At 42.1% G+C, this 24,208-nt stretch overlaps 1 protein-coding gene across 3 annotated transcripts in view; it reads right to left on the bottom strand.

Moving 5' to 3' along the window:
• Window positions 1-24,208, bottom strand: part of SLC17A5 (solute carrier family 17 member 5) — a 57,000-nt gene that overhangs the window by 15,997 nt on the left and 16,795 nt on the right. For all 3 annotated transcript variants that reach the window (XM_062186363.1, XM_062186361.1, XM_062186362.1), the window contains exons 4-9: window positions 21,503-21,590; window positions 18,018-18,104; window positions 16,196-16,314; window positions 12,912-13,070; window positions 6,982-7,114; window positions 4,718-4,865 (exon numbers count right to left, since the gene is read on the bottom strand). In XM_062186363.1, the coding sequence (XP_062042347.1) occupies window positions 4,718-4,865; window positions 6,982-7,114; window positions 12,912-13,070; window positions 16,196-16,314; window positions 18,018-18,104; window positions 21,503-21,590 (734 nt within the window). The remainder of the gene's footprint in view (window positions 1-4,717; window positions 4,866-6,981; window positions 7,115-12,911; window positions 13,071-16,195; window positions 16,315-18,017; window positions 18,105-21,502; window positions 21,591-24,208) is intronic.

The following is a 24,208-nucleotide window of genomic DNA, read 5'->3' on the forward strand; positions in this document are numbered from 1 at the left end:
ACATCTTGACTGGGAGTGATCAAAATTAACATCCCTGGGGGCTTCTCAGAAGGTCATACGGCCAGTAATATGCTACTACGGTCAGGGATAATTTATCTGAATCTAATCACAACAAAAGAGGAAAGAAACCCAAGTGAGTGTGGGCATGCCAGGTACAGAGAAAAGCGTGAGCAAAGGGCCAAATGTGGGAACAGTGTGTGCATCTGAGTGTGTGTGTAAATGTTGGGGGATACTTTTGGAAAACAAAGAGGGGGTAAAAATATATACAAGGGGGAAGGAATAAAACGACAAAGGCAGGTTGGGGTCCTGAACTAGAGGGTTTTGTATGTTTGTTGAATTAAATTTTCATGGAGAATATAAACATTGATTTAAAATATATAAATAGTAAACAACAAGGCTTGTGACACTGGCATCCCATCTGAGTGCTCATTCAAGTCCCAGCTGCTTCACTTCCTATCCAGTTCCCTAGTGATGCACCTGCAAAGGCAGCAGAGGACAGCTTATATAATTGGGCCGCTGCTGCCTACGTGGGAGACCAGGTTGGAGTTCCAGGCTCCTGGCTTCACTCTGGCCTCACCGTGGCCACTGCAGCCATCTGGAGGAGTGAACCAGCAGGTATAAAATCTTTCTCATTCTGTCTTCCTCTCTTTCTCTGTGACTTTGCCTTTCAAATAAATAAAATAAATCTTTATATAAAAATGTTAACATATAAGAAGATCAATGCACAAAGTATTTTTTTAAGCAAGAATTTTAACAAGATAGTGCCTATGAAAGTTTACTTCTATTCTTCCATTCATGACATTGATCAATGGAACACTATGGTCTGGTACAGGGCCAAGTGCTGGGACCACTGTGGGAAGTTCTGCACTGTCAGAGCTTGTAGTCCAAAAGCTTTTGCTTAAGTTACCTTTTATTACAAACGGCTTCTTAGTCCAAGGCCTAGGTGTTATCAGTTCTCTTCCCTTGGTTCCTCATTGATAAGGTCATATGTAGCAGTGAAATTCCTGTTTTTTAATGTAATCACACAAGTCAAGGGCTCAACAAGTATGGACCAGGCATGCCTCTCTTGTGCCAAGAGTTGTGATGTAGGGCTGGCGCCGCGGCTCACTAGGCTAACCCTCCGCCTGCGGCGCCGGCACCCCGGGTCCTAGTCCCGGTCGGGGCACCAGATTCTGTCCCGGTTGCTCCTCTTCCAGTCCAGCTCTCTGCTGTGGCCCAGGAGTGCAGTCGAGGATGGCCCAGGTCCTTGGGCCCTGCACCCCTGGAGAAAGGGGCTGATCCCAGGGATAGGCAGGGAAAGTACAAGATGAGCCTGATACAACACCTTTTGCATGGGAGACCAGTAGGAAGCACCTGGCTCCTGGCTTCGGATCAGTGCAGCACGCCAGCTGCAACACACTGGCCATAGCGGCCACTTGGGGGGGTGAACCAATGGAAAAAGGAAGACCTTTCTCTCTGGCTCTCTCTCTCTCACTGTCTAACTCTGCCTGTCAAAAAAAAAAAAAAAAAAAAAAGAGTTGTGATGTGGATACACAGATGTCTCAGTCTGAAGGGACACACATTCAAATCAGGGAGATAAGAAAGATCAGAGTCACATTCAGAAGTCATTATTTACCAAGGGAAGACAGTAACCAATCACAGATGTATTTAGCACAAAATTATAAGTGGAATGCATAGAGAAGGAAGAGCAAAAAAAGCAGGCAGCAATGATCTGGAAAGACCCAATGGAGAATTGAGAAGTGAACTGGGAAGGGCTCAGATGGCTAGGAAACGCACTGCCGTGGAGGGTGGCAGACCTTGGCGGAAGGCACTACAGAGCGGCCAACAGAGGCTCAGTCAGCTGCTGGGTTCGCTAAGATTCTAGGCTTGTGGAATCTTCTTGGACTTCTATATAAACAAGAGAAAGGATCAGAATTTCGAAGGTCTGTTGGAGTTCCATGAAATGCATTGAGTGGAGTGTCTCTTGGAGTGTTTATTGAAGGGACAGGAGACTGAGGCTCAGTAGGAATCAGAGGATTTTTGGTAGTCTAGGTACCAAGCATTTGGAGAAGGGGAAGGAGGGTGTAAGGACACAGGACTTTTCTCCAGAAATAAGTTCATATCCATTATTTTATTTTTGGAGATTTATTTATTTATTTGAAAGAGAGTTAGTGAGAGAGGGAGGGAGGGAGGGAGAGAGAGAGAGAGAGATCTTCCATCTGCTGGTTCACTCCCAGATGGCTGCAACGACCAAGGCTGAGCCATGTTGAAGCCAGGAGCCTCATCTGGGTTTCCCATGTGGGTGGCAGGAGTGCAAATACTTGGGCTATCTTCTGCTGCTTTCCCAGCCATTAGCAGGGAGCTAGATTGGAAGTGGAGCATCTGGGACATGAACCAGAACCCATATGGGATGCTGGTACTGCAGGCAGTGGCTTTATCCATTATACCACAATGCCGGCCCCAATATCCACTATTTTTATAATTTAAGTGCACTAAATCTTCTGAGCTAAAATATTTATACAGTCACCTCTTTTATATTGTAAACTGAAACAAAGGAATTCTAAAGTAAGCAGCTCAAAGAGTGTTTCCAGAGAGGTAGCTATGGAAAGAACTTTGGGCTTAAGAGTATGAATCTGGGCTGTTGTTGTGGCCTAGCAGGTTGTATGCCGCTGTGTGCGCCGGTAGCACCAGCATCCCATATAGGCACCAGTTCCAGTCCTGGCTGCTCTACTTCTGAGCTCTGCTAATGCACCTGGGAAGACAGTGGAAGATGGCCCAACTGCTTGGGCCCCTGCCACCCATGTGGGAGACTCAGAAGAAGCTCCTGGCTTTGGCCAGACCCAGCCATTTCAGGAGTGAACCAGCAGATGGAAGATTTCTATCTCTGCCTCTTTCTCTCTAACTCTACCTTCCAAATCAACCAATCAATCAATATCAATTTTAGTTTCACATTTTGGCTTCATCATTTATTAGCTATGATTTGAGGACAAATCGCTTAACTTCTCTGGATTCGAGTTTCCTCAGCCTTAAAATAAGGCAAGAATATATACTTCCTAGGAATGATTTAAGCATAAAATATTTTTTGTGGAAGTGATTTCTTAGCTACCAAGTGTTATACAAATATATTTGTACATAAGATACCTAACAGCTGGAAAAATCAGTGGGTAAGCTCTTTGGTATTCTTCCACCTAACTACATGCTCTCTATGTGCCAAACACCATGGTGATATCACCTGAGGATGGCAATACAGTTTCTGTTTTCACAAAGTTCCTATTCTGGGTGGAAAAAGACAAGTGACAGTGTTATTATTATTATTATTTTTTGACAGGCAGAGTTAGACAGTGAGAGAGAGAGACAGAGAGAAAGGTCTTCCTTACGTTGGTTCACCCCCCAAATGGCTGCTATGGCTGGTGTGCTGTGCTGATCCGAAGCCAGGAGCCAGGTTCTTCTCCTGATCTCCCATGCAGGTGCAGGGCCCAAGGACCTGGGCCATCCTCCACTGCCCTCCCAGGCCACAGCAGAGAGCTGGACTGGAAGAGGAGCAACTGGGACAGAACTAGTGCCCCAACTGGGACTAGAACCCAGAGTGCCGGCACCGCAGGCAGAGGATTAGCCTAGTGAGCCATGGCGCCGGCCAGTGTTATTACCATCATGTTTTTATGTAACCACGTCCTCACGGACAAAGGTAAAGCTGGTTAAAAGTTTCCACTTGAAAACAACTTCATGAGCAGATGCTGAGCCTAGCAGTTAAGAAGCTTGCATTTCAAACTGGCTTCTGACTTCAGCTTTCTGCTCATGCAGGCCTGGGAGGCAGCAGTGCTGGGGTCCTGCCACCCATGTGGGAGACTTGGATTGAGTTCTTGACTCCCGGTCTCAGCTACTGCTGGCACCTGGGGAATGAACCAGGGGATGGGATCTCTCTCTCTACTTCTCAAATAAAAACAAATAAACTTGATGCTTTAATTATTGTATAAATAGAAATATTGTAAATAATTTAGTCATTCCTAGAGTAGTCAAGTTCATAGAAGCAGAATGTAGGATGATGGTTGCCAAGATCTGGGAGAAGGAGAAAATGAGGAGTTAGTGTTTTATGGGCAGAGTCTCAGTTGGGGAAGTTGAAAAAGTTGTAGCGATGGCTGGTAGAATTAGTTGCACAACCATGTGAATGTACTTAATGCCACATAATTGTATGCCTAAAAATGGCTAAAATGGCATTTATGTTATCAAGGATTCTTCAAGAAATTAATGGAAAATGGGTACAATGAAAAAAAGATGCCTGAAATTAAAAACATTTTTGCACTAAAATAAACTGATCTTTTTTTTTTGGACAGGCAGATTTAGACAGAGAGAGACAGAGAGAAAGGTCTTCCTTCTGTTGGTTTACCCTCCAAATGGCTGCTGCAGCCGGCATGCTGCACCGATCCGAAGCCAGGAGCCGGGTGCAGGGCCCAAGCACTTGGGCCATCCTCCAATGCCTTCCCGGGCCACAGCAGAGAGCTAGACTAGAAGAGGAGCAACCGGGAAAGAATTCAGCACCCCAACTGGGACTAGAACCCCGGGGTGCTGGCGCCGCAGGCAGAGGATTAGCCAAATGAGCCATGGTTCTGGCCTAAACTGATCTTTTAATTCCATTTCCCCACAAAGTTTTGAAGTGCCATTGTATATATAGTTTTACCATAATTTAATAAAAAAAAGGAAATTAAAGTCAATCATAGTAAATCTTCAGGTTTGTACTCACGAAGGAGCAATATCCAGATGATTGATGCTAAATCCAGAGGAACAGAAGCCTCCCAATGTTGTTGATATGGTTAGGAAAGCAACAGCCAAGGAATAGTCACAGCCTATGAATCCAGCAGCTACCAGGAATGCTGCAGGTCCAATCATTCCTGGAGTTAAAAAGTTATAAAAAGAAATGAAGTCCCAGCATTAATATTTGCCCTATCTTAATATAGCATAAATCTGAAATTTGGTATTGCTGCCACCTACTGTAGAAACACTGTATTGCCTAGAAGACTCTACTAGTGCAGAATTTTATAAACAAACTGCAGGAAACATATGGACATAATACAACTAATATAATGGTAAAAGGAAAATATCTTTATGCAAATGTTATTAAGGCTACATGTGACCAGAACTCGGCAAAAGTTCTACAGTGTTAGAGAAATGGGCAGGAAGAGAATGACTAAAAAATATGGTTCAGAGAAGCAATAGCTAATACAGATATGACTTAAAATTCACACAACCAAAAATGGTGAACAAAATGACAAATTCTTTTGGGTATAGTTAGAAGTATACTCTGTCTTAGTTCTAAGAGCGGATAATAATATGCAGAGGTCATTACAGATAGCTAAGCATAAAATACAAGTAACACAGGGACTTAAAACAAGGCCTGTCCTTTTTTTTTTTTCCCCCGTATTTATAGTAGTGCTATCTAGGAACTCTCTGTGATCATGGAAATGTGTTTGTATATACTATAGCTAAAGATCTTATTTTAAACTTAAAACAGCCACATGTCTAGTACGTATTATACTGTGAAGAACAGCCTAATAAAAACGTGAAAAGTGACAAAAGTCAGATTAAAGCTACAGGGATTTAATTCACACCTGCAGGTGTGACGTCAAGGTAAGGCTGTGGAACAGGCCAGCATCTCCTGGGAAGGGAGGGCATGTAGAAGGTGCTTGCAGAGTTAACTGAACAGGGGGTGCCTTAGCAATGTCATTGTTCAAGTACAGCTCCCAGGATCTCTAACTGCTGGACACCTTTAAACAGAAGAATAATTGCTTTAGATAGCTTTAAAATCGACCTTCTAAAAGCGGAGTCTGAAATGTAATTGCTTAGGTTTCCTTTGAATTCTCTGGATTGAAATAGAAAATGTATTCATTTAGAAAAGGGATGGGAGCTTAGAAGTACTTTCAATGTAAACTTATAGCTGCAAACAAAGTGATTTATAAAATCTGGGGATGATGTTCAGCAAGATAAGCCATTTTTATAGTTGTAAGCTATGGTAGAGATAGCAGGATATTATAAATCTTAATCCTCAGAAAGAACCATCTGGTACAGAAATACACTACATGCATGACAGTATTTTAATATGCAAACAAAACAAATGCCTCATATTATCATCTGTATTTTGTCTTAGGCTGCTGTGATACTGTGGTACAAGAAGGAATATGCATTTGGTTTTTGTTCCATGTAGGCACATAGCTCCTAAAATCTTAGAATTAATAAGATTACCTTTTATATGCTACTGAGATGACTGGTGGTTGGGGGTCCCAAGATAACTACAGGATGGGTACTATCACCAGAAAGACCAAGGCATGATTAGTAGGTTGGACCTTTCAGCAGTAACCCTTAATCTCTGGGGAGGCCGAACCCATCACCAATGGATGATGATTTAATCAATCATATCACTATGATGCAACCTACATAAGAACTCAAAAGGACAGGGTTTGGATGGTTTCTGCATAGAACATGAAAGAGTTTGGCAGTTGGTGTGCCCAGAGAGGGCACACAGAAGCTCCTGGTCCCTTCCCAGTTACCTTGCCCTATGCATCTCTTCCACCTGGCTGTTCATCTATGTCCTATGTAATATCCTTTATAATAAATAGGTAAACCTAAATGTTTTCCTTAGCTCTATAAATGTCTTTGCAAATTAATGGAACTCAAGGAGGTTGTCATGGGAACAGCTGATTTACAGCCCGTTTTTCAGAAGTACAGGTCATAGTTTGGGGTTTGCGACTGGCATTTGAAGTGGGGGGCAGTCTTGTGGGATTAAGCAATCAACCAGAATTATAGGACACCCAGTGGTTGTCATGGCAGAATCAGTTTTATGTTGAGTAGAAGTCCCCAAGCACAGTTTGATGGCCAGAGGTGAAATTCTGTGTTGAGTATTGTGATGACTGTGTATCAAGAAGGAGAAACATTGTTTTCTTCCCATCTCTAATAACTGCAAATACAATAAGTAACTGTACATAAAAACAAAACCTCATTCATGTTATTTACCTATAAGGCTAAAAATTCTGCGAACACATATGGTTGAAAAATTCCATTTTGCCCTTAAAGTGTCTGCAGCTTGACCAGACAGAATCATGCATAACCAACAGCCAAAATAAGGTACTGCAGATAAGAACCCATTCTGGAAGGAAGAAGAAGATACATAATTAGTACATACATCATAGCCCATCACTACTGCTTGGAAAAAAAAGAAAAACATAGACATATGCTGTTTGTTTATATAATCATAGGAGGTAAGTTTGGCTTTTAGAAAGATTATGGAATTCAGTTAAATGTCATCTCTAATATACCGTCTCAGAGGGAAACAAGGCTCATCGCAGTGTTGCCTGCTCAGGGCAATCTCCACTGCAACTTTGGGAACTAGGTTATAGAAGGGGACATCTTCCAGTTGGCCTATGGATTCTTCCCACTGAAAAGTTTTTGTCTTCAAGTTTTATTGATTTGTTTACTTAAAAATACAGAAAACTATGTAACTCAAATATACAGCTTATAGAATTATTCTAAAGAACATCCTGGTCAAGAAAAAGAATTTTGCCAGCCACTCCAGTGGGCTCTCAATGGTGCTGGTCCAATCACAGGCCCCTTCTTCTCCTTGTAAGTGAACATCATCCCAGTTATAATATATAGCACTCACAGACTTCCATTTATTTAACATCACATCCTTCAAGTATACATCCCTTCACACCACACTTCAGTCTTCACAATTTAAAAACTTTTGATAAGACTTAAAAAAATGTACTTATCTGAGAGGCAAAGGTAAAAAGGGAGAGAAAGAGATGAGGAGGAGTAGAGAGAGGGAGAAGAAGGAAGATGGAGGGAAAGAGAGGGAGACAGAAAAGGAGAGAGGGGTTTGGAGGATAAGCGAGGAGGAGAGGGAGAGAAACAGAAGGAGTGAGGGAGGGAAGAAGAGAAGGAGGAGAAGGGGGAGAGAGAAAGAAAGACAGAATGAATATAAGCAAGTGCTCCCATCTGCTGGTTCGCTTCCCAATGCTGAAGGGGTTGGGATAGAGAGGGAGCAAGCGCCCTCTCATCCACTGGTTCACTCCCCAAAAAACTGCACTGGGCTGGGCTGAAGCCATGTGCCAGAAACCCAATCCAGGTCTCCCAATCCGTTCAGCCATCACCACTTGCCTCCCAGAGTCTGCATTAACAGGAAGCTGGAGTCAGGAATGGGAGGTGGGTACTGACCTCAGGCACTCCACTACAGGGCATCTTAACCAAATGCCAGACCCAATATATCTTTTAGGTCTCTTTGAACCTGTAAATTCCTTTCTATTTCATTTTACTTATTTTCAAAAGATCAGTGACAAAGTAAAACCTTAACTTAAAGGAATGATTTTAGAGCTGAAACACCCTCCCCCCAACAACCACACACACAATTTCTTTTTTGACATAACCTGGGAACCTGGGAGTCTTTTTTTTTTTTTTTTTTGGACAGGCTTTCTTGATGGTTTCTTCTCTCTCACATTTCACGTCTTATCAGTAAGTACAGCCTGTTCTACTTCCCTAAAAAACCCAAAAACAACTAGTTAACCTTGTCTACTTTTCCTCCACTCTATTTACCAATAACTCTGACATTTTCCTGATAGCAGTTTTGGGCTTCCCTCTCTCTGTTCACCACCTATCTTTCCAGCTCATTCCCTCTAGTATCTGGTCCCAAAATCTTGATTTTTTTTTTTTAAGATTTTTTAAAAAATGTATTTATTTGAGAGGCAGAGATGCAGAGTGGGAAAGACAGAGGAGAGGTCTTCCATCCGTTAGTTCACTCCCCAAATGGCCGCAACAGCTGGAGCTGGGCCGATCTGAAGCCAGGAGCTTCTTCTGGGTCTCCCTCGTCTTTCCGATCTCTCTCTTCTTCTGGGTGCAGCGGCGCAAACACTTGGGCAATCTTCCACTGCTTTCCCAGGCAATTAGCAGAGAGCTGGTTCGGAAGTGGAGCAGCCAGAACTTGAACCAGTGCCTATATGAGATGCCAGCTCCACAGGTGGAGGCTTAACCTACCATACCACTGCACTGGCCCTGATCCTTTTTTCATTTATTATTATTTTTAATCAACATATTTATTTGAAAGGCAGAGTTACAGAGAGAGAGAGAGAGGGAGAGACAGATTGAGACAGACCTGCATCTGCTGATGCATGCCACAAGTGGCTGCAATGTTGTAGCCAGGCTGAAACCAGGAGTTTCTAGTGTCCTAAATGAGTGCAGAGGCCCTAGCACTTGGGGCCTCTTCCACTGCTTTCTCACGCACTTTTAGCAGGGAGCTGGGTAGAAGTGGAACAGCCAGGGAGCGAAGTGGTGCCCACATGGGATGCTGGCATTGCAGGTGGCAGCTTAACCCACTGTACCACAATGCCATCCCTCCCAAATTTATTGATCCTACCACCTACTTACTCTTCTTCAATTCTTGGTTGCTCTCCCTAGCCAATATAAATTCCACAGTTAATCATGACAATCACTCTCTTACACAGGCCCTTGACTCCATGGGTCCTCTCCTACTTCATCTGGTTAAATCAAACTCTTTTTCTACCATGTACTTGCACTTGGGCAACTGAATGTGTCCAGAAATAACACAAACATGTGTGCCTATTTACTTCAGACTAAGGAGCATGAACCTCAAGTTGTCCTCAGTGCTGCCAGGCAAACATCCCCCCCCCCCCCCCCGCCCCCGTGCATTCTCCCACTCACTAGCGGACGACTGAGAGGACGTCTCACAGGTTCTCTCCTCTCACCCACCCCTGGGCATACTCAAGAGTAGTTAAGCTTCTGTTCATGGCCATGACTCTTCTGATTTTAAAAAAAGATTCTATTACATTAATATCCCAAATAAGGGAACAGATATCATCCCAACTGTCCCTAATTTATAAGAAATATGAAGGTTAGAACTGGGGAAACCTAGGAAAAAGAAACTGAGGATAACTAATAAAAACAAATTTATATGACAAAGCAGCTTATAACAAAGAATAAAGAACTTTACAATTTTAAAATGTGTTGCAGTGATTAAGACGTCACTGGGAACACCTGCATCCCATTTGGGAGCGCCTGGATCTGACTCTTGATTCCAGGTCCTGCTAATGCATATCCTGACTACTCTAATTCCCATTCGGCTTCTTGCCATTACATGCTAGGAGACAGCAGGTGAAGGCTCAGTGTCCCTGCCGTCCACATGGGAGACCCAGATTGAGTTCCAGGCTCCTGGCTTTGGGCTGACACTTGGAGAGCAAACCAGTGGATGGATGGTCTTTATGTCTCAGTCTTTCTCTATTGGCCTATCAAATAAAAACAAATAAAAATTAAAAGAAAAGCCCACAGATTCTATGCTATTTTTTTTTCTAAAATGGTTACTGATTTGAGGGGGAGAGAAGGAGAGAGAGGCGGGGTGGGGAGGGAGAGAAAGAGAGACAGAGACAGAGAGAGAGAGCGTGTGCTTCTATCCACTGGTTCAGTCTCCAAATTCCTGCAAATGGTCCTTGGCTGGGGCCAAACTAGGAAGTGGGGAACTCAATCCAGGTGTCCCACATAGGTGGTAAGAACTCAAATTCTTGAGCCACTGCTGCTGTTCCTGCCTTCTAGAGTCTGCACTGGTAGGAAGCTGGAGTCAGGAGCTGGAGGCAGGAGCTGGAGGCAGGAAGACAACCCAAGTATTTGGATGTAGGATGTGAGCTTTTTAACCTCTAGGTTAAATACCTGCTCCCCTAAGTTACTCTTTCTACTCATCATCTATACTGCTTCTTTACGTTTGGAGACAGGTTCTGCTTTGTGGCTGAATAATAATCCACTCTATGAAAACACTACCTGTGTCAGTCCATTCATCAGCTGACAGACTTTGGATTGTTTCCACTTTTTGTCTACTACAAACAATGCTGCTTATGAGCATTCACGTGTACCTTTCCGTGTGGATATATATTTTCATTTCTCTCGGCCATGGACCTAGGCACAGAACTGGTGAGTCATACGGTAACTCTATGTTAACACTCTGAGAACAGCCTAACTTCTCCACAGCAGCTGAACCCTCTTACATTCCCTGGACCAACGTATGAGGTTTCCAAGTCTTCCATCGCCTCACCAACACCTGCTATTTTCTGTGTGTGTCTGTGAATGTGGGAGGGGGTAGTTGTTTTGTTTTGTTTTCAGTTATAGCCATCTTAGCATGCTATAAACATGAAGTGGTATTCATTTGATTTACATTTCCCTAACGACATTGAGTATCTTTCTATGTGCTTACTGCCCATTTGGGCATCTTTTGAGAAATGTCTATTCAAGTGCTTCGTCCCTGTTGACAACTGTTTGTTTTTAAATTATTGAATTGTAAGAATTCTTCATATATTCTGGATACTAGACTTACCAGATATATGACTTATACATGTTTTTTCCAATTTTATGGGCTGTCTTTTCAATTGCTGATACTGTTCTGTGATGCCTAAGAGTTTTAACTTTAGTGAGGTTCAGTTTATCTTTTTTTCAACCCGTTTTGTTCACTTGTGCTTTTGGTGTCATATTTAAGCAATGGTTTCTTAATTCAAGATCATGAAGATTTTAATCTACTTAGAGTTTGATAGCATTAACTTTTACAATTAGGTCTTTGATCTATCCTTCATTTTGAAGGCAAAGACATTACCAAACTTTGGTTACAAAGTGTGTCACTCTGGCTTTCTGTGAATCTCTTTAAGATAAGATTTACTTTAAAACTACCACTACAGAGATAACAGGAACTAATTACATGTGATAAATTAAAAAGGCAGTTTCAGGTAAGGCCATTATACAGCTCTACAACTGTGTATCTTCCAATGCCTGATAAATGATGTAGAGCAGGTTTGCCCAGGGATCTTGTCTCTCCCAGGCTCCCTGCTCACCTGCCAGCATGAGTCATCTGATATGCTGGCATACTAAGAGGGACTAGTACAAGATTATGGTTAAAGGGGATAACAGGCTAAAGATGGTTTGAATCAACAGTTAATATACACTGAGAAAAGAAGAGGTAACTATATGATACAGCAGTCCCACTACTAATTATATACCCAAAAGACTGGACACAATGTATCCAAGAGATTCCTGTACCACCATGTTTATAGCAGCACTGTTCATGATAGCCAAAACTGTCCATCATCAGATGAATGGATAAAGAAAAAAAAAATATATGTACACAGTGGAATATTATTCAGCTATAAAAAGAATGAAATTCTACAATTCGCATCAAAAAGGATGCAACCAGAGGACATCATGTTGAGTGAAATAAGCCAGACCCAGAAAGACAAATACCACATGTTCTCCTGTGTATATGGAGGCTAAAATTTAGAAAACAAACAAAAAAGAGAAAAAAGAAATGTCTGTGTGTATCATTACTGCTGTGAATATAGTTTTATAAATTTTGTTTTGTCAAAGCAATGTTAAGAATGTTATACTACTACAGTTTTAATGATCTGTGATTACTTTAGAATTACTGTATATGGGTGAAATGGTCATTTTCCCATTCATTTATTGTTCATAGCCATTGTCTACGTTCCCACTAAACTAGGGTGTTTTTTGCTTTTTACTTTTTAAACTTTGTATTTGGTGAAATATTTAAGCCTTTTTACTCTAATGTAATTTTAAAACTATATTAGCTCAAAAATTAAAAATAAAAAAAAGAAAGGGAGAAGGAAAGAGGGTGGGAAGGACAGGGGTGAAGGAGGGAGAGAGGGAGAGAGGAAAGGACTATCTTTATATTCTTAGAGTTGTAGCTACGAATTGCATTGACTCTGTTAAAAACTAATTAAAAATTTTAAAAAAAGTTAAAAAAAGAAGCAACTATGGAGGCCAAAAAGAGAAGTCTGTGAATGGAAGCCACAAAATAATTGAATTTCAAATAGATGAAAACAAATTCTGTGTGTGGTTTTAGAATACATACTTTACATAAGAAGCAGATGATTATTATTTCTTACCTCTTGAACATTGAACCTTAGGATCTCCTTCATATAGGTAGGCAATAATGTCAATAAAGTATAAAAAGTCCAGTTGTAAGAAAAATGTGCAACTACAATAGCCCAGAGTGGCAGTGATTTTAGTATCGGTAGCCATGGCACTGACTTCTGTGAAGAAAGCTGAAGAAAGCAGGTTCCATTAGGATAAGCTACACCTATGTTTATGTCTAGATTTTTCTAAGGCATAATTTTGTTTGTATAAACAAAGTAATGTAATTTAATGTAATACTAGCCTATTTTCACAATCTATAAATACCAATTGAATTTTTGATAACCTGATGTTTCACAGAAACTACTGAGATCATTTGAATGTCAAACACAGAACCCTGACACATGCCAGGTTCTTCATAGCTGCTTATCATGTGAATACGAGGCCCACAGAGTTAATGGTTTGGAAACAAGAACAAGAAATGCACACATTACAGCTTAGTGTTCACAATGTAGGTATAAAACAACAGTTCTTTTCTCTCTCAATAAGAATGGTGAGATCCACTTACAGTATTTTCACATGACAAGTTATATTTTGGGACAGGGTGGGAAGGGGGGAAATCTTCATTTATAAAAACATTCAGATTGAAGATGCATTTTAAAATGTTACTTAGAGAAACTCTCCAAATATCTAGCAGATATTAAAAAATAATCCTTCAAGGGTTTAAGGTAGTAGTGTACAATAACACTTTCTATGTTGAGGGAAATGTCCTATAACTGCAGTGTCCAGTAGGGCATGGTGGATATTTGGGCTAGCGGTTAAAATGCCTGAGACCCATACTGGAGTACCTGGGTTTGAGTTGTAGCTCTGGCTTCTTCTTTTTTTTTTTTAAATTAAAAAAAATTTTTTTGACAGGCAGAGTGGACAGTGAGAGAGAGAGAGACAGAGAGAAAGGTCTTCCTTTTGCCGTTGGTTCACCCTCCAATGGCCGCCGCAGCCAGCGCACTGCGCTGATCTGAAGGCAGGAGCCAGGTGCTTATCCTGGTCTCCCATGGGGTGCAAGGCCCAAGGACTTGGGCCATCCTCCACTGCACTCCCGGGCCACAGCAGAGAGCTGGCCTGGAAGAGGGGCAACCGGGACAGAATCTGGCACCCCGACCGGGACTAGAACCCGGTGTGCGGGCGCCGAATTCCAGCTTTCTGCTAATGCAGACTCTGGGAGGCAGCAGGTGATCGTTTCATTGACTGAGTTCCTGCTATCCAGAGGGGAGACCTGCAATGAGTTCCCAGCTCTTATCTTCATCCTGGCTATACCACTGCCATTCAGGCATTTGGGGGAATTAACCAGTGGATGGGAGCACCCTCTGTCTATATGTCTGGTTCTCTCTTCCTCTCTCCTAATGCTCTCTGTGACTCTCAAGTTAAAAAAAAAAGTTCATAGAAAATGGAATTACAAGATAATATAAATTCCCTATGAATGTAAAAGAATCTAAATGAAAAAGTTTTGTAAGTTCATAAAAATGACAAAAAAATCTGTTCCTTAAAGGGAAAAAGTGGGTGATTCATTTGATTAGCATCAATACAGAACACCAAACTCTCAAAGCTAACTTTCTTCACTATTCATTATATTGCTGAATTCTTCTAATTTGTCAATTTTTAGTAAAAACCAAGAGAAGCCATTTTTCTTAACGTTTAGCAGCTTGTAGAGACATTTGTAGCAAAATTTAAACACTCTAGAAGAAATGTTAAAGTTCTAATTACTGTCTGGTTATATTACATATAAAAATTTAGGGACTGGCACTACACCACAGTGGGTTAAGCCGTCACCTGCTGTGCTAGCATCCCATCTGGGCACTGGTTAGAGTTCTAGCTGCTCCAGGTCCCCGCTTATGCACTTGGGAAAGCAGCAGAAGATGGCCCCCAAGTCCTTGGACCCCTGCCACCCACATGGGAGACTTGAATGTAGCTCTTGGCTCCTGGCATCAGCCTGGCCATTGTGGGCCATTTGGAGGAGTGAATCAGTGGGTGGAAGCTCTCTTTCTCTCTGTCTCTTTTCTCTCCCTCGCTCTGTAACTCTGCCTTTCAAATAAATAAATACATTTAAAAAATTTTTTTAATTAATTTTTTTTGACAGGCAGAGTTAGACAGTGAGAGAGAGAGAGGAAGGTCTTCCTTTTTCCATTGGTTCACCCCCCAAGTGGCCACCATGGCTGGGGTGTTGCGGCCAGCACGCTGCTCCGATCCGAAGCCAGGAGCCAAGTGCTTCCTCCTGGTCTCCCATGTGGGTGCAGGGCCCAAGCACTTGGGCCATCCTCCACTGCACTCCTCGGCCACAACAGAGAGCTGGACTGGAAGAGGAGCAACCGACAGAGAATCCAGTGCCCCAACTGGGACTAGAACCCGGGGTGCTGAAGCTGCAGGCGGACGATTAGCCTAGTGAGCCACGGTGCTGGCCAATAAATACATTTTTAAAAACAAACAAAAAAATCAAAGTATCAAGCATCATAACTTAATGGGCAAAAAGCCATTACATGAAATATTTATCATTTTATACTAATAAAGTGACTTTGATGTCAAAAAGAATGCTAAAAACAGGCTATATATTTTAAAATTTTCCTACTGTATTATGTTCTTTGATTCCTTCCCAAAGGCAAGTATTTTGTTTCTATGACTTGAGAACTTATTGTATTGAGTTACGGTTGACTTTGATTTCTGATTTGCTTTTGTGCCTGATTAAGTGACACAAATCTAGTTTCAATAAGATGCAAACATTTTTCTAAAGATGACCTACTCTAGAAGAACAAACATGTATATAACCATTACTTTGGAAGGTTTAAAATTACCTCAAAAGGCATGTGTACACACACACATACACACACATAAAGAAAGAGAGTGAGCAAGAGAGCTATCTCCCATCTGCTGGTTACTCTTCAACTGTCTGCATGCCAGAAGCAGGGAATTCAATCCAGGTCTTCCATGTGGGTGGCAGGAACCCAGTCATTGGAGCCATCACTGCTGCCTTCCAGGGTCTACATTAGCAGGAAGTTGGAATCAGGAGCCCAAGGCAGGGATCAAGCTCAGGTACTTTGATATGGAATACAGGCATCTTAATGCTTGACCAAGCGCCTGCTCCTATTTTTCATAGTTTTAATATGGAAAGGACTGGAATCCTTCAGACAATACTTCATATATTTGCCTCATCTGGCCACTTTGCCTAGTGTATACACAACAGAAATATCTATTTATGAAAACTGGTATCTTATTTCTGAGGACAGAAAGGTTCTGTACTTATTTCTGAAATGTTTCCAAGCCATACCTGATTTTTTAATGATGAAAGAATGTATTCCTTTTCATAATTGGAGATTGTCTTGTGAGTTTCTGGAGTATCACTAACTATCCAAATCCATAAAATAAACCAAAAAATTCCAACTATACCTTAAAATAGAAAAATTATAGTTAAGGAAAATCAGAATGTACCAACAATTTTTATGTCTTAAAAATTATGTAATTATAAACTGAGATTCATTTTCAAGTATATATAATTGCTATACTATTTTACTGTTTACACATTTTTAAGAAAACAACTTTAACCATATGATTTAGTCTATCAGGGTTTACCAGACAAATCTTTTTGAAAATAAATTTTTATTGGGGCTGGTGCTGTGGCAAAGCAGGTAAAGCCACTGCCTGCAGTGCCAGCATCCCAAATAGGTACCTGTTAAGAGTCCCGGCTGCTCCACTTCCAATCCAGCTCTCTGCTATGGCCTGGGAAAGCAGTAGAAAATGGCCCCTGCACCCATTTGGGAGACCTGGAAGAAGCTCCTGGCTCGGGATAGGTGCAGCTCTAGCATAGCGGCCAAATGGGGAGTGAACCAGGCGATGGAAGACCTCACTCTCTCTCTTTTTCTCTTTGTGTAACTCTGACTTTCAAGTAAAATAAATACATCTTTTAAAAAAAAGAAAATAAATTTTACAATTCACATATGGCCAGATGTCTGCTTTTGTTTGTTCATCTTTTTTTGTTTTGACTGTAGATATATTTCCTTTGTTAAATATGTACATGAAAGGGGTAGGGGCCGGTGCCGTGGCTCACTTGGTTAATCCTCCACCTGCAGCGCCGGCATCCCATAGGGCGCCAGGTTCTAGTCCCGGCTGCTCCTCTTCCAGTCCAGCTCTCTGCTGTGGCCCAGGAGGGCAGTAGAGGATGGACCAGGTGATTAGGCGCCTGCACCTGCATGGGAAACCAGGAGGAAGCACCTGGCTCCTGGCTTCGTTTTGACGCAGCGCGGTAGCAGCCATCTGGGGGGTGAACCAACAGAAGGAAGACCTTTCTTTCACTCTCACTGTCTAACTCTACCTGTCAAATAAGTAAAAAAAAAGAAAGAAAAAAAGAAAGGGACCGGCTTCTATCCCAGTTGCTCCTCTTCCGGTCCAGCTCTCTGATGTGGCCGGGAAGGCAGTGGAGGATGGCCCAAGTGCTTGGGCCCTGCACCCGCAAGGGGGACCAGGAGGAGGCACCTGGCTCCTGGCTTCAGATCAGCACAGAGAGCTGGCCGTGGCAGCCATTTGGGGGGTGAACCAACGGAATGAAGACCTTTCTGTCTCTCTCTCTCTCACTAACTCTGCCTGTCAAGAAAAAAAAGTACATGAAAATCTAATTTATTAAAAATTTAAATAATCCTGTTAATGAATTTGAGATAAGAAATGAAATGTTATGGGACTAAATTAAAAAAAGATTATATCACTGGGTAAGAGCATCCTACTTTACTTGAGAAGAAATATTTTCAAAATACATTTTCATAATACTCAGCATCACAATTTTTGACAGCAAGCATGCCCATTTGAGTCCAGTATTCAACAACAATTTCTACTGAGAAATATTTTAAAACTAAAATCCAATCATAACTCAGTGAGATTTTTTTTAAGCGCATGAACTTGAAAAACAGGTTATTGGTGTTTTAGAACTTTGTGGTTTAGAAGATTATTTCCTTCAGTGAGTTAGAGTGTATATTGTATATTATTTTAACTAATTATTAGACTAGTATACTGTGCTGTACTATATATTATATACAGTTTATACATAAGACATATATTACATTATGGATTTATAACATTATAATTTCACTTTTCAAACTTACCAAAAAAGTAGAAGACATAAGTCCAATTCATATAGTAGCAAATTATTCCAGAAAGAGGAAGAGAAATTACTGTCCCAAGCTGTGCTCCTGGAACAACACAAAGGGCTTTATAAGCTCTTGGGAGCCATGAATAAGGAAAGAACAGGTCTACTGCTTAAAGAAGAGTAACAGATGATGAAGAAAAGAAGGGATTCCTAAAATACAAGGGAATTGAAATAGTTACATGTAAACATAAACAATTCATTCTCTTAACAGGCCACTTACTAGAAAACTCATGGTATATAAGTCTTATACATTAATAGGTATTTATACCAGTTACAACCATGTAGGTATTGAAGAATTAGGTGTAATAACTCAATAGAAGGCTTTTTTTTTTTTTTTTGACAGGCAGAGTTAGAGAGAGACAGAGACAAAGGTCTTCCTTCCATTGGTTCACCCCCCAAATGGCTGCCATGGCCGGTGTGCTGCGCCGATCTGAAGCCAGGAGCCAGGTGCTTCCTCCTGGTCTTCCACGTGGGTGCAGGACCCAAGCACTTAGGCCATCCTCCACTGCCTTCCCGGGCCACAGCAGAGAGCTGCACTGGAAGAGGGGCAACCGGGACAGAATCCGGCGCCCCAACCGGGACTAGAACCTGGGGTGCCGCGCTGCAGGCGGAGGATTAGCCAAGTGAGCCGTGGCGCTGGTCAATAGAAGGCTTATTAAAATATCACAAAATAAAGCCTACATGTGTTAGAAATCCAGATTCAAAGGTGGTCTGTAAGGTTGATAAGTACGGCCTACTGTAGTGTACTTGGTAAAGTAAAAACTAGATTTTTAGTAATTTCCCTACATATTCCAAACAAATGTTTCAGACAAATAAATGACAAAATATATTTCAACCGTCAACTGCAAGACAACTTAGTGAGCACTGTGGAAGCTACAATGATGAAATCAGACTTTACTTCTTGCTTGTTTAGTACTGTATGGGAGATATCACTTCTGATTCCCTGAGGTCAGGAAGATGGAAGCAGCAGCAACTGGACTGAAGTGATAGGTAGGGTGTGGTCCCACAGCAACAGAGAAAGAAGATTTAAAGGTAGTGTAACTGGATTAGCAAAGGAAAGGAGGAAGGGAAGCAGACAGGGGGTCTGGGAACTTCACTTGGATAAAGGAAAGGAACAGAGGCTGGCACTGTGGTGTAGCGGGTAAAGTGCCACCTGCAGTGCTGGCATTCCATATGGGCGCTGAAGTAGAGCAGTCCCGGCTGCTCTACTTTGCATCTAGCTCTCTGCTATGGCCTGGGAAAGCAGTAGAAGATGACCCAAGTCTTTGGGCCCCTGCACTCACGTGGGAGACCTGGAAGAAGCTCCTGGCTCCTGGCTTCGAATTGGCGCAGCTCTGGCTGTTGCAGCCAACTGGGGAGTGAACCAGCGAGCACGCACCCCATGCCAGGCTCTAGGTACGAGGGATTAAGCTAGACACAATTCAGGGGTGAAGGCCAAAAAAATCTTGACCTTCAGTTCAAGGAGTCTAGACTTTATTCCCTAGGTAAAGAGGAACTGTAAGTAGTACCTGTCTGTGAATTTGTCATCAGATTTCTCATATCAATCTTCATAAAGCTGTAAGAATGATCTTTTCAAAATATAAACTAAATCATGTCTCTTGATTAAAAAGCTCTTACGTCTCTCCATTGGATATGGGGGTAAAATCTACATTCCTTCTTGTAGCTTGTAAGGCCTGGTGTGATCTGGCTCTTGTCTATTTCTCTTACCTCTCCTTATGCCACTGTCCTCTTTATTCATTATGTTCTAGCCACCCACTGTGGTGTTTCATCTTTTGAATGCTTTATTTCCTGCCTGAGAGATCTTGTACATTCTGTTCTGATTGGCTGGAGTGTACTTCTCTGTTCTTTGCATGACTGGCTTGTTGTTAACCTGCAGACTTTAACTTGAAAGTCACCACAGAGAGGCATTTCTCAATCACTGTATTTGAAATCAGTCAAGTTGAAAATTTTTCTTCTTCTTTTCTTTTTTTTTAGGTTTATTTATTTACTTGAGAAGCAGAATTATGAGGGAGAGGGAGCGGGTGGAGAGATATCTTCCATACATTGCTTCACTCTCCAAAAGGCTGCAACAGCCAGGCCTGGCCCAGACTGAAGCCCAGAGCCAGTAACTCCATCTGGGGCTTGCCTGTGGGTGGCAGGGGCCCAAGTACTTGGGTCATCTGCTACTTTCCCAGGAGCATTATCAGGGAGCTGGATCTGAAGTAGAGCAGCTGGCACTTGAACCAGCGCTCACATGGGATGGTGATGTCTCAGGTGGCGACCTAAGCTACTGTGCAGCAATGCTGGTTTCAAGGTGAAAAATTTTCATTCAGTGAGTGGAAGAGAGGCTAGAAGATCTATGTAATCTAGCAAAATTATAATTTTGATACATAAAGCTCATGTTATCTCACCTGTGGGTCAAAATGATGATAAATGCATAGAAAAAATGACATATGAAGAAAGTGGCTGAGAGTCACGATGGTCACTACACAATCAAATTAGAAATCACAATAAGGAGTGGGCAGTTAGCCTAGTAGTTAAGATGCCACATCCCCTGGGGCTGGTGTTGTGGCACAGCAGGTTAAGCTACCACCTGTGATGCCAGCATCTAACATGGGTTCTGGTTCAAGTCTTGGCTGCTTTACTTCCAATTCAGCTCCCTGCTGTTGTGCTTGGGAAAGCAGAGGAAGATGGTACAAGTATTTGAGACTTTGTCACCCATTTGGGAGACCTGGATGAAGCTCTTGGCTCATGGCTCCCACCTGGTCCAGTCCTGGACATGGCTATTTGGGAAGTGAACCAGTGGATGGAAGATGCTTCTCTCTCTCTCTCTATCCATAACTCTGCTTTTTCAAATAAATAAATAAATAAATAAATCTTAAAAGACAAATGCCACATTCCATATTACAAAGCATTGATTTGATACCTGACTATAGCTTCCTGTCAGTGCAGACCCAGGGAGGCAGTGATGATGACTCAAGTCACTGGGTCTCTTCCAACCACATGGGAGAACTGGATTGAGTTTCCAGCTTCTGGCTTTAGCCTCAGCCCTATCCTGGCCACTGGAAGCATTTGGAGAGTGAATCAATGGATGGGGGCGCCATCGCTAGCTCATGCTCTCTCTTTCTGCCTTACAAATAAACAAGTACAATTAATAAGAAAAAAAACACAATTAAAGGACATTCTCTATACCAACATCTGAAATGGTAACATATTTTAAAATAAAATATGGGTGATGGAGAATATGACATTAGTCAAGATACATTACTATATGTTGTTATATAGAAAAGAAAAATTAATAATTTTAATTATTAATTAAAGTTGTACCCTATTCAAGTTTTATTTTTTCCCAAAAGATACATATAACATCGTGTGATTGTGACATGCAGGCACTTTTCCCCCCAAGGTAGATGTATATGCAATTAAATTATAGTGATGTTTTAGTAAGAACAGCTATCTCACCTGCATATGAAATGCTTAGAAGCTTGCTTCTTTCAAGAGGGGGAGCCCAAGAAGACCACATGGCATGCATAGCTGGAAACGTAACACCCTGAATGGGGAAAGGATATTTCTGGTAAAATGCAAGGCAGTTTTGTTAATGTTTCAAATCAAATATTTTGTTGTGAAATAATTTTCTGAATAAGAATTGCACCAGTGGGTGGAGTGGGTTAAGCTGCCACTTGGGACACCTGTATCCCATATGGAAGTGCCTGGGATAGAGTCCCACCTCCACCTCTACTTTCCATCCAGTTTCCTGCTAATGTGCCTGGGAGGCAGTGGATGATGGTTCAAATACTGAGTCCCTGCCACACATGTAGGAAACTGGTTTTGCACTCCTGGCTTTGGCTTGGCCCAGCCTCCAGTGTTGTGGGCATTTGGGGAGTGAACCAGTGGATGGAAGACCTCTATCTCTGTGTCTCCTGCTTCCCAATGACATAAAAAAATGGAATATTTATGACACAGATATTTATGAAAAAGTTAAATAAATGATTAAAAAATGAATCGTATCAGAATTAGGTTCCATTGAGTGAGATGTCTTTGCGATATTAAGTGAAAATACCATAGAATGAAGTACCTTCAAAACAAGGATTCATAGGCTTGGGAACTAGTTGGAACACTGTAAGGCAAGGGTTACAATAAATCTAAAGAATGTCAGCTGGCATAGCAGGTTAGACTGCTGCTTGTAGCAGTAGCATCCCGCATCTGGAGCATCAGTTGAGGCTGAGCTTGCTGCTCCTAATCCAGCTCCCTGCTAATGTGCCTGGGAAAGCAGCGGAAGATGGTCCAAGTGTTTAGGCCCTGCCAGCCATATGGCAGCCCCAGATGGAGTTCCTGGCTCCTGATTTTGTCCTGGGGTAGTCCTGGCTGTTGCAGTCATTTGGGGGAGTAAACCAATAGATGGAAGGTCTCTCTCTTACTCTTTCTCTTTATCTCCTTCTCTCTCTCTGTCACTCTGCCTTTCAAAATAAATAAATAAAAAAAGTTTTATTTAAAAAATAAGAATGTACTGACACGAGTAATGATATAAAGGGATCATTCTCAAAGTTAATTTTATTCAGTTTTATTGATGGCCTGTATGAATGGGAAATGTTACCAATTTATAACTTTTAAAAATACGTAACTACTACTTTGGGATATTTGAAGAAAATTCAAATTGATTCTATGGGAAAAATGGTCTTACAAAAAAAGGTATTGATTCAATGACAGTGTTCGCTGGAGATAACCTGCCTAGTACACGACCACTGTTGATATGGAGAGTCATAGAGTACGGGTGTGGGGAGCTTGCAGAGACTTGGCACATGAGGAGATGCCACAGAAGAATAAGATATTAGACTTGGCAGATTCAAGGCAGGGGAGTGACAGCTCTCCCTGACCCCTTACAAACTGTGTAACCTCTGAAAGACTCTCCAACTCCTTGAACTTTGGTTTCTTTATCTGTAAATCAGAGATAATACTACCTATGCATAATAGTTATAAACATAAATGGAAGCTAGTGCTATTATTATTATTATTATTTGTTTTTAAAAAGGTTTATTTATTTGACAGGCAGAGTGACAGAGAAAGAATGAGGGAGAGGGACTAAGAGGGAGAGAGGAGAAGCAACACACACGCACACACACATATACATACACACACAGATCTTCCATCTACCGATTCACTCACCAAATGGTCAAAATAGCCAGAGACAATGCCAGGAGCGAGAAACTGTATCTGGGTCTCCCACCTGGGTGGCAGGGGTCCAGGCACTTGGCCATCTTCTGTTGCTTTCCCAGGTGCACCATAGGGAGCTGGATCTGAAGCAGAGCAGCTGGGGCTCCCACCAGTGCTCCAGTAAGGGATGCTAGCGCCTATGGGTGATGACAAACCTATTGTGCCATGACACCAGCCCCCTCAAACACTCTGTTTTTGTATTTGCATCTTTTCTTTTGGCCCTCATTCATATACATGTGGGTTTACAGGATTATAACTGAGAGTATCTGATAGCAACAACTGCTTTGTTGCCCAGAGGTTGTGATGTGAGCCACCTCCGTGCTTTGAGGTCCTGCTCTTAGTGAGTGCTCGAGGCCCAGAGCGAGTTGTGGATAAAGTGCTCAGCCTCAGGCCTGACTAGTGCTTAATAATTTATATTTTGGGGCCGGCGCCGTGGCTCACTTGGTTAATCTTCTGCCTGTGGTGCTGGCATTCCATATGGGTGCCAGGTTCTGGTCCTGGTTGCTCCTCTTCCAGTCCATCTCTCTGCTGTGGCCCGGGAGGGCAGTGGGGGATGGCCCAAGTGCTTGGGCCCTGCACCCCCATGGGATACCAGAAGGAAGCACCTGGCTCCTGGCTTCAGATTGGCGCAGCGCTGGCCGTGGTGGCCATTTGGGGAGTGAACCAATGGAGGGAAACCTTTCTCTCTGTCTCTTTCTCTCTCACTGTCTAAAAAACTCTACCTGTCAAATAAAAAAAATTATATTTTTCTGATTCTTTCAAAAAAAGAAGAGGAAGAGGAAAGAGAGATGGAGGAGGAGGAAGAGGAGAAGGAGGTAGAAGAGAAGGAGGAAAAAAGAGAAGGGAAGGCAAAGAGGATTTAGGCTGTGTTGCAATATCTAGAATCTGTATCATGGAGCAGCCATAGCATGCAATCTTTTTTTTTTTTTTTTCCATAGGATGCAATCTTTATAAAAT

Source organism: Lepus europaeus, chromosome 3 (genome assembly GCF_033115175.1).
Source record: "Lepus europaeus isolate LE1 chromosome 3, mLepTim1.pri, whole genome shotgun sequence".
Classification (NCBI taxonomy): Eukaryota; Metazoa; Chordata; class Mammalia; order Lagomorpha; family Leporidae; genus Lepus; species Lepus europaeus.